The sequence below is a fragment of the Crinia signifera genome, chromosome 2 (genome assembly GCF_055691185.1).
Source record: "Crinia signifera chromosome 2, ASM5569118v1, whole genome shotgun sequence".
In the NCBI taxonomy this organism is placed as follows: Eukaryota; Metazoa; Chordata; class Amphibia; order Anura; family Myobatrachidae; genus Crinia; species Crinia signifera.
In genome coordinates this window covers 247661222-247672118 of record NC_139218.1, presented here as the reverse complement: position 1 = coordinate 247672118, position 10897 = coordinate 247661222, and the positions used below count along the sequence as shown (strand labels likewise).

Here is a 10897-nt window from a genome sequence, read left to right as displayed (position 1 = left end):
ACAGGTTAGGTTCTAACCCATGTGGACCCACACGGACCCCCTAAAACATTACTGAAAGAGCTGTAACATCAAGTTCCATATTTACAAGAATTAAATGGTGATATTGTCGTGTGAAGTGGGCCTTAAACAGTGTCACCTTTAAAGTATAGTAATAGCCATTCCAACCAAATGAAAAATATTATTGTGGAAAATATAATACTGTATATCACAGTATATAATTTTACCTTATAAATATAAGGTATAATTAAGTACACTTACCCCCCCCCCCCTCCCCCCCCCCCTGAAAAGTTTTCTGGCACCCAGCAGCCTGAAGGATACTAAAAAAGTTGCAAAATAAGTCAACTTTCTTCCCGAAAGACTAGGTCTATATACCTGCAACAGGTGCTATTGCTTCATATTCATCAATCATACCCCGTTCTCATTGCCTAAAAAACCCGGGTATTTGGCAGGGCGAGCGGTAATTTCCCGTGTCGTGTCTCAGTGTGAACGCGTCCTTTTGAAATTCCCGGGTGTTATGCCCCGGGAATTACACACGGGTTTTTTGCAGGGTTTTTCCTGGGTAAAACACGGGTGTACTTCAGTCTGAACAGCGCAGACACGGGTTTTTCAAACATGATGGAAAAAAAGAAGCTCATTGGCGGATGTGATCATGTGACGTGACGTCCATTTCATGCTGCGTCTGACGTCCATATGCTGCGTCGAGGAGAGCAGACATGTCGCACTGGAGGGATGAGGAAGTGCTCGAGCTGCTAGCAGTGAGAGGAGAGGAGGAGATAAAAAAGCAAGTGACCGGCACAGTGAAGGACTCCGTTGTTTACTACAACATCGCCAAAATCCTGTCTGCCCGTGGCATCGTCAAAACGCAGCAACAGGTAGTGAATAAACTCAAAGCCCTGCGGAAGCAGTATGCTAAGGTCCATGACCTAAACAGGAGGAAGAGTGGTGGTGCCCGTATGGACTGGCCATTTTATGACCAGTGTAATGTCATCTTTGGGAACTCTGCACTGGCTAATCCCATATCACTGTCCTCCTCCAGCAGTTTTGCTGGCAGTGCAGCAAGTGTCTGTGAAGAAAACGCAGTAGCAGCAGCAGCGTCACCCATTGACCTTGAGGCCACAGACAGTGAAATGGATTCCCGCTCAGTCCATGGTGAAGCCCAATGTGAAGTTCTGGATTCATCATTTAACTCCCACAATTCAGCTGTAGGCCCCACGGCATTCTCTTCACCTGTGCAGCATCCGCCATCACCTTTGCAGCGACCACCATCAACGCCTGCATCATCACTACCTGCTGAAGGAAGTCCAGCCTTTGAAGCATTGCCACAGAGTGCACGTCCAAAGTTGCGGACCAACAGTAAGTTTATAACTTTTTACACACACCATTATTACACAGTACTATATTTTTGTTTATTAAAGAAATATGTCGCAGCATGTAGCAAGAGTGCAGGAGGGAAAAGGCCTCAAGCATGCATGTGCCAACACTGCTTTTTTATTTAAGTATTTTTGAAATTTAACATCCACATGCATCTGTGCAGAGGGGATCTGATTCAGGCCTGTCAGCAACATTGCTAACACGTCTGAATGAGAAGTTAAGGTTTTACTGATATCTAGCCTTCAGCACAGATGGTTTTCCAAGTGCATGGGCAACAACAATGTCTTTTGGGTAGAAGGAGAAGTAACATTATTATAGTCTTGTATAGTAATGTGTTGTTTGTTTTTCCCATAGTTTATAATGTGCCACTGAGAAGAAAGAGGTCCACTAAGATGGAACAAGCCACAAAAGCAATGACCACCGTAATGCTTGAACACCTGAAGGAAATGGATAATTCGATGCAAGTTCATGAAGATGCTCGTCTGCAGCGATTTATGGACAATGAGCGTGACCTACAGAACACGTTCATTACTGCCATTGTTGGTATGCATGAGCGTATCAATCGAGAGAACCGAGATACGCAGATGGAGTTCCTTAATAGTCTATTTAGGGCACAAGGCCATGCACTGCCCCAGCCACCACACAATAATTTTCAGTATGGTTATCCAATGTATAGCGCAGGCCAACCAAATTTTGTAGGCCCAACCCAGGGGAACATGGTGCCATACAGCACACCTCACCCACCACCAATGTCACACCTTTTCCCTGAGTATGCTGCTGGGACTCCTCAGCCTCAAGCAAATGACCTCCATTTCCCTGAGCGTACAGCAGGTCCACCTCAGCCTCCCCCAGTTCCACCGCACTCCTCAGAGTATGCGTCTGGGACACCACAGCCTCCAGCAAATCCTCGACATTTCCAAGAGCGTACAGCTGGTGCACCTCAGCCTCCACCAGTTCCTCCGCAGTGCCCCGAGTATGCTGCTGGGACACCTCAGCCTCCAGCAAATCACTGCCATTTCCCTGAGCGTACACCGGGTGCAACTCAGCCTCCCACAGTTCCACCACACTGCCTTGATTATGCGGCTGGTCCACATAGTCATGCGGAGAATCGAACGGCTCCAAGAAAGGAAAACCCCCGCTACCATGTGCTGTAGAGGTGTTTATTGACTTTTTGTTTATTTGTCTGCCCACCCGGCCTGTACAGAAGTTATGTAAGGCATTTGGGTATTGTCATTACAGTTTTATTATATTTTTCTATGTGCATTTTTGGTACACTTTATGCTATTTAACTAAAAAAATATATGTTGTACATATGAATAAAATATGTACAAACAAACAGAAATGTTTTTGAAGTTTATTGAAAATTAAAAACTATAGTACACTAGTGGGTTAAAGCAAATATGTTATTGGTAATGGTGTTGCGAATGTCTTCTGCACATGTGTTTGTCCCCTCATACATCTCAGAATCTGCAGAGTGATCTGATTCCTCAGGCTCCAGTACGGTCCATTCTGGTAGAAACTGTTCTTTCTTAAACTCACATATGTTGTGCAACACACAGCAGGCAGCAACTACATGAGGCATGAAGCTGGTATCAATGTCATTGCGCTTCATTAAACAACGCCAACGGCCTTTTAGACGGCCAAAGGCATTTTCTACCACCATTCGTGCAGAACTGAGGGTGTGGGTGAAATCAATTTGTTCCGGGGTAAGTTGATGGCGCTGGGTGAACCCCTTCATTAACCATCGTCGTAATGGGTATGCTGCATCCCCGATTATATGTACTGGGATCTCCACCCCATCGATGATCTTCGATTTCTGCAAAGTAAAATAAGAGTTACAATATGGAATTCTTGGAGTACAAGTATGCTATTTAGATTGCCACTTTTCTCTACCGGTGTAAAGAGAGACATTGAAAAACAACAATACATGTGGTACGTTGGTTATACATACATGCATACATAACACTAAAAATATCCCAACTGCAACATGCAAAAACATATCTTTACCTCTCTAGGGAACAACCAGCCATCCTGCTTCTCCTCAGCAATAAGGTATAGGTCCGAATTTGCTAGAACCCTTGCATCATGGGAACGGCCAGGCCAGCCAATGAAGACATCAGTGAAGCTGAAAATATAAAGTGTTAAGATTTCTGTTTAGTTACCCTAGCAATACGCAAAGTACAGTTTAATATTATCATAAAAAAATGTACTTACCAATATTTGTGGTCCACTACAGCCTGTAGAATTATGGAGTGCCAGCCTTTGCGATTAAAGTAATCCGCATGGTTTTCTGTGGGGGCAATAATAGGAATGTGTGTACCGTCTATAGCTCCAGCACACTGTGGATATCCACGATGCAGGAAACCAGCGATGATGTCGTCCAACCTTTGTCCTTGAGGTAAGGTGATGAAACGACGGTAAAGTCCTTCCAGCAAAGCCTGCGTCACCTCATGGACTATAGTGCATACAGTGGATCTCCCCACTCCAAACAAGCAGGCGACTGTGCGGTATTCTCCCGGTGTAGCATACCACCATAGCGCTATCGCTAGTCTCTTTCTAGGTGAGATGGGTATTCTGCAGTTTGTGGTCTGTCTGGAAAGTGCAGGGGTTAGAAGGTCCAGCACATACTGAAAGGTCCCACGTGACATGCGAAAATGCTCCATCCACTGGTCATCCTCATAACCCTCCACTGTAGACCAAAATACCTCGCCATGAGAGCAGTCTCTGGTCCACATTCGCCGGGTACTGGATGTGCTGAACCTCAATATGGAGGTAACGCTGGAGGTGATGAAAGCTCTTCTCCTTCGCACATAATGAAGGCGAGCACTGTCTCTCTCAGCAAGAAATTGCGCTCTCCTCCTCTTCAAAGTGCATTGTGCAAGGTAGCACAATGTAAGCAGCTGCAGCAAGCTCTCATTTGCTGCATGAAACAGCAAAATGGTGCAAAACAAAAGCATCTCATCAGCCATGATTCCAGCAATGCAGTGTGCTTGGAAAAAACAGGCCACTTTATATGACATCATCCTCAGCCAGCCAATAACAGCTGCTTTCTAAAACAGCCAATCACAGCTACTTTTTCAACAGCCAATCAAAGCTGCTTTTATATTCACACACTTGTTGGCAGGGCAGACCAGGGGAAGCAGTGTGAACGCGTCATACACGGGAATTTCCCGGGTTTAAGGTGCTGTATGAACGGGGTAGAAAAGTATCCATTCTCTGTGCCCCGCCAAAAACCCGGCAAGAAAAACCCGGGATTTTGCAGGGGCGGCAATGAGAACATGGTATAAGAGGAATTTATCTTAATCTTAAAGGATTGCATTACAAAATGGTATATAAATAATATCCTCACTTGTAATTCTATTTGTGTAATCTACATGATTACATGCACTTGTAACATGGCATACAGGAATTTAAATAATAAAATTCAGAATCATTTCTTGCTAAGATTTCTCTTCACTGAACACATTATAGAGGGTGTTACGGTGATATGGATTTGAGCCTAGCCAGGAGGGAATCTTACTGGATTTAAGACTTTTTAACATTAATTTCCACTGGTCTGAATGCGTACCTCCCAACTGTCCCAATTATTGTGGGAACGTCCCGATATTTTGGGACATTCCCGCATCCCTCCCGCTGCCGGTAGTGTCCCGCGGCGGGGGGGCAGTTGGGAGTCCCCCCTTGTAGTCCGTGAATTGACGCTGTGCGCATGCGCATAGCGTCTATTCTTGCAGGCAGAGGGGCTGGGGGCTGGCCAGCATGCCCCCACCGCGGTGGAAAATAGGGGCGTGGCCTCATGGTAGCACTGCGAGTATAGGCCACACCCCTTTCCGACAGACCACACCCCCAAAATTCACTGCGCGTCTTCGGCGCGCACACTGTCCCCCAGCCACCTTCACAGATGTTGGGAGGTATGTAAATGACAATATCGAAATGTTTTATTTTCTATAAAACAACTTCAAAACAGTATACAGTTGGTCCCCAGTTTTCCATATAATTTAGATTAATTTATTCGTGTCTTTTTTTATATGTAGATACAAATATATATGAGGAGTTGAATGCATCTATTTTTTTATTTATATTTAATCTTATTTCCCATACATATCTTTCTCTGCTTATTGTATACATCTATATATATTTTAATAAGTTTGTTTATGTTATTGTAAAATTATTGTCATTTAAAAAAAAGTTTTACTAAATAACACTATGTTTTTAGGTGCTTTCACTATGCACCCAAATATATCAATGACATTATGTCACTTTAAAAATGCCACTTGTTTGAAAACTGTCAGTTCCTCCTTTTAATCTCTGACATTAGATGGCGTGTTTGCCCCATACATTGGGCGGTATTCAATGAGCCTGATTCGCCATGTTTTTATGGCGAATTTGTGCTGTTTGGCGAATTTTTGACTAAAACGGTGAATCACCCTATTCAATGACCAGATGGCGAATACATTTGAAGGTTTTTTTCGCCATGATTCACCAAGTAGCAATCGCTATCTTTTTATGGTGAAGTGGAATGTGAACTTTTAAAATAAAGTGTTTTGTTTTTTACATTTGGTGTCAAAAAATCAGGAATTTTATTCTGAGGAGGGGCATGCTATTTTTTCATGTGCAGTAAGCACATGAATATATATTTAATTTAAAAAAAAATATATATATTTTTTTTTACACAGCAGCCAGCAGGGGGCGCCGGAGCCGAGCCGCTCATTACATATTCATATATTCACTGCACCCAATCGTTACGATCGGGTGTAGTGAATATACGCGGCCCCCTGCTGGCACCCCCGGGGGGCAGCCTGTGCTGCCTGGCATTCGGGGAGCCCACCTCCCCCCCACAAACGTTCTGGGGCAGGCAGAGAGACTTCCATCTCTCTGCCTGCCACCGTCCTCAGGCTCCCTGCGGCGTTCGCCGCAGGAGCTCATATTCGCCGGTCAGGGGCAGTGAGCCCCTGACTCGTTGAATACCGGAGCCGGCGAGGCTCCGGAACGTGGCGAATGTGCAGCGAATCCTAAAAAGGATTCGCTGCACCTCGCAGGTATTCTCATTGAATACCGCCCATTATGTTTAATTGCATTATGCTAAAATGCAAGCTAGATAACATGCACTATCCCTCTAAAGATGGCTCAGGAACACACCATTCTGACAAATATATTCGGAGTACAACGTTTTACATTTTTCCTAGTACAATTTTCCTAGTACAATATTGTTGTTATGTATATATGTCATTGTTAAAAACAGCTTATTTCTGAATTTTTATGGTCCAGGGATATTTACGGCAGTAATTAAATACTGTCTGTCTTATCCTGTGTCAAGACTTCTGTGGTAAAACCACTATAGGGCACCTTTTGTCCTTTTCTGTAGTGCAAGTTACCTTTTGAAAATACAATATGGTCATGGATTTAGATAACCCCTTGTAAATGTCAAACAAATGTATGTGGGTTATTCTGATTCACTCGCATTGCATTGCAGGTGGGGCCAATGTAACTTGTACAGAGAGAGTTAGATTTGGGTGGGGGGTGTACTTCAAACTGATATCTATATTGCAGTGTAAAAATAAAGCAGCCAGTATTTACCCTGCACAGAATCAATAAAACACCCAAATCTAACTCTCTGCACATGTTACATCTGCCCCCCCCTGCAAGTACATATGGTTTTGTCCATGAGAGAGTGAATGTGCCTTTCCGAGTGAACCAGAATAACCCTAAAAGCTACCAAGAGGCATTTTCCTTGTGGAATATTACATTTCAGGCACTTTCCTTATTTATTCCTGGCAGCAAATCAGACAAAGATCCTAATGGACCAGGGTAACTGTTTTGTCTCCTGACTAATGAAGTACCTCTGCCTCTTGTTAAAGGCAAATACGTTACATATATCATGTTACAATCCACAGATGGATGGTCTTGTGAAATACTTTAGTAGAACACAGAAGCATATGGTAAGGAAGGCTGTGGCCCCAGAGACTGGGATACCCTCTTTCCAAATGCAATGTTTGCCACAAGGGAAGCACTCTCAGACCTTAGCCCCTTTAATATTATAGTAGAGAAATAAGGGGTATCCTGGATGTCCATAAGAAAGTTTGAGAACAGCAGAGTTCTAAAGAACCTAACATGGTTCAGTTTGTGTTGCGGCAACATGAGAGGTAAGAAAAAAAATTGTATCAGTAGCACAAAAACATATGACAGATGCACAGGTGTGCCAAAAGGGGCTCTATGACTGCTGTAGTACTTTGTAAACTGTGGGCAAGGTGATGGTCTTAGTGATCACTCAGGCCAGTAAGTTGTTTACTCACTAGCAAGGCCTGTATGAAATAATCAAAGCTGTGAAACCTGCCAATGATTCTTGGGGGAATCCGAGTGCCGATATGCATATTGGTCTTTAAGAGGATAGCAACAGCTACAGCTATATCTCTTACAATAGGAACAGCTAACAGATATCTCTTTTATACTGCTGCCAGAGATCTAATCACTTCTCTTCATTTATTAACTATTCCCAATTTGAACAGAATCCACTGCTATAGCTGAATTCATATCCCATTCCACATGTGGCTTTAATGCAAATATCATCCTCTCAAATAGATTGTTCTATAACCTAATGGATTAAAAAGGATTGTTTGATCTAATCTGGTGGAATCTCTTTCTAGACAGCTTGCTTCTAAAAATGTCCGTTCTTCTCTAACCCTCCAACACACAGCAGCACAATATTAAGCATTGTACTATGTCCAAAAAGGAAATGATTATGCTACAGAACATCTAAAAATGACAGTGTTAATGCATTTCCATGTATCTATGCCACGTGGTAAATCTTTGCTAAAATATGTTTGGAAAGAAAATGAAATCCAAGGGCAAAAAATGTCACAGTACTTGGAAGGATATGTAAAACAGTGATATAGACAGAAACTCTTTCATAATTGCCAGGTCTTTCTTTTTTTGTATAGAAATAATGTATTTAAGACAGAAACACTTTGTTTCTGAATTTAAAAAACTAAGTTGAGAATATTTCAAGGTATTCGCATCATCCTATTCTCAATTGTTTCAAGAACCTAAAGCTTTGCCAAACCAATTAAAATGTGCAGGCCGGCAGCAACAGCCATAGCATGCCAAGGACAGCACTGCTGCAGAAAAACGCCACTGTTATTTTTCTAATTCTGTAAAGTGATGGAACATTTTGAAAATTTAAAGTGGAATTCTCAGGTATAACTAATAAAGAATTAAATTTGCACAAAAGTCCAAAATAAAAAAAATCAGAGACTATACAATAAAGAGTAAATTTACTTAGCTGAGAGTTCTATTGAAGATGGATATTGTCCCTAGCAACCAATAAGATTCTACTTCTTATTTATTTAGCATCATCTCGAAGATAACAGATATATGCCCTTATTCTGGTTCATTTGTAAAGACAAATTCCTTCTCAAAGGGACAAAACCATGTGCACTGCAGGTGGGGCAGATGTAACTTGTGCGGTAAGAATTAGATTTGGGTGGGGTTTTACTTCAAAGTGAGATCTATATTGCAGTGCAAAAATAAAGCAGTCAGTATTTTCCCTTCACAGAAACAAAATAACTCTCTCTGCACATGTTACCTCTGCCCCACCTGCAGTGCACATGGTTTTGTCCATTTGAGAAGGAATTCGCCTTTGCGAGTGAACCATAATAAGGGCCATAATCTCATTGGTTGATATGTGTCACATCCTATCTTCAATAGAACTCCCATTTTAGTAAATTTACTGCTCCTCGGACAGTGCATACCTCCCAACATGACCCTCTCCAGGAGGGACACAATGCTCTGCTCCTGGACTTTCCTCTTATGTATGATTACCATTACCTGTCCTGAACAGGTTAATTGATAAGAAAGGTGCTTCAACACAGGTGATGGCAATCATACATTAAGAGGAAAATCCAGCAACAGAGCATTGTGTCCCTCCTGGAGAGGGTCATGTAGAAAGTTATGCAGTGGCAGTTGGGGCGTTTGACTGGGGCGGTACACCTGTCAAACCGTAATGCAGGTGTCCTATGGCGAGCTCAGGGAGCATAGAAACATCCCCTGGAGAAGAAGGGCATTCCAGTATTAGGATGCCGGGGGACAACAGTTATGTTCTCAAAGTTTACTGAGTATGCTTAGGTAGAAAACCTAGATATGGCGAAATCTGGCTATGTATGGTATAATTGATAATATCAATACTAATGTACATTAATCATAATGTCTTATCTGAATAAAAATAAAGTAAAGTAAAAATATAGAGGATATGTCCAAAATGATAAATCGTAAAACAGATCCTATGGTACATGCCAAGGTCAAGGGTCGCAGGTAAACAGAATAACATTTCAATATTCCAGGGGAAGGGCTGGCACCATACAAGTAATATTTATATATAAAAGAAAAACATTAGACTGAGGGCCAGATGCAATAAGCTTCAAAAGTGATAAAATGGAGAGTGATAAATAGCCATCCAACCAGATCCTACCTGCCATGTCACAGACTAGGTTTGAAAAATATCAGGCAGGACTCGCAGGAGTTGATTGGTTGGCTGTTTATCACTCTCCATTTTATTACTTTTGAAGCTTAGTGAATCTGGCTCTATATGAATAACACAGCAACCAAAATAAGAAACCAGTTTAATATCAATGAGTAAACATCTTGGCAGCACACTGAAGCAGGAATATCACATATATGGGAGATAGTCAGGTAAGCTATTTAAACTTGCCTGAACCAAAAGGATAAGTGTTGTCACTCATCCCAGCCCTGCTATATCTGTGGAAAGAGAAGATTGCTACTAGGATTTCTCTGACATTTAACTCTTTAGCTGGAACATAAATTACGTTATTGTGCAATGCCCTTAGCTTCTATTGCCAAGCACCAGACACTACAATGGTGAGACACACTATCACATCTAATAATGTTGCACATTCTTTTTTTCCCCCAACAATTGAACAGACTAACATGCCTTTCTGTGCCTTCCCAATACTTTGCGTTAGTCTGTAACTATGATAAAACTATACCCACGGCCAGAACTCCGGTGCAGGAGAGCTGGGAACGGACTGGTAGTCATGACTACGTTAAACAATTTAAACAAATACGTTGCGCCGCAAATAATTTGGTAACAATTGCTGTGCACAAAGGAACCGGACTCACTGTTTCGATTTTAGTATATCTTTATAAATGCAAAAAATTCAATATTTTTTTTTAAGTTAAGAACACATACAATCAAATGACACTTATAGCTTTAAATTTCAATTTAAAATTCACATCTGATGCACAAGGTTTCCACTGATCTCACATAATTATGATAATTGCCTCCAATGATAATGTAAGGAATAAAGTTTGAAGATGGACTTTATATACGGTGAACTAACAAATTATACCTGCCTTCGTGCGTGTTTGCTCACATGCTAATACAGCAAAGAAGAGGACTATAAGTGCTAAAGTCCATCTTCAAACTTTATTCCTTCAGGCTATTACATTATCATTGGAGGCAATTATCATAATTATGTGAGATCAGTGGAAATCTTGTGCATTGGATGTGAATTTT

At 41.8% G+C, this 10897-nt stretch overlaps 1 protein-coding gene across 1 annotated transcript; it reads left to right on the top strand.

Moving 5' to 3' along the window:
* The first annotated feature begins 417 nt into the window (after positions 1-417).
* LOC146060706 (uncharacterized) lies at positions 418-3232 on the top strand. The gene is made up of 2 exons (XM_083174227.1): positions 418-1353; positions 1726-3232. The coding sequence occupies exons 1-2, from the start codon at positions 714-716 to the stop codon at positions 2523-2525; spliced, it is 1440 nt and encodes a 479-aa protein (XP_083030353.1). The 5' UTR covers positions 418-713; the 3' UTR covers positions 2526-3232.
* Positions 3233-10897: the final 7665 nt, after the last annotated feature.

Bases quoted from the DNA above. Each gene is read 5' to 3' on its own strand.
- LOC146060706 (XM_083174227.1), top strand. From the start codon at position 714: ATGTCGCACTGGAGGGATGAGGAAGTGCTCGAGCTGCTAGCAGTGAGA. The intron at 1,354-1,725 runs GTAAGTTTATAA...TTTTTCCCATAG, and splicing joins TCCAAAGTTGCGGACCAACA to TTTATAATGTGCCACTGAGA.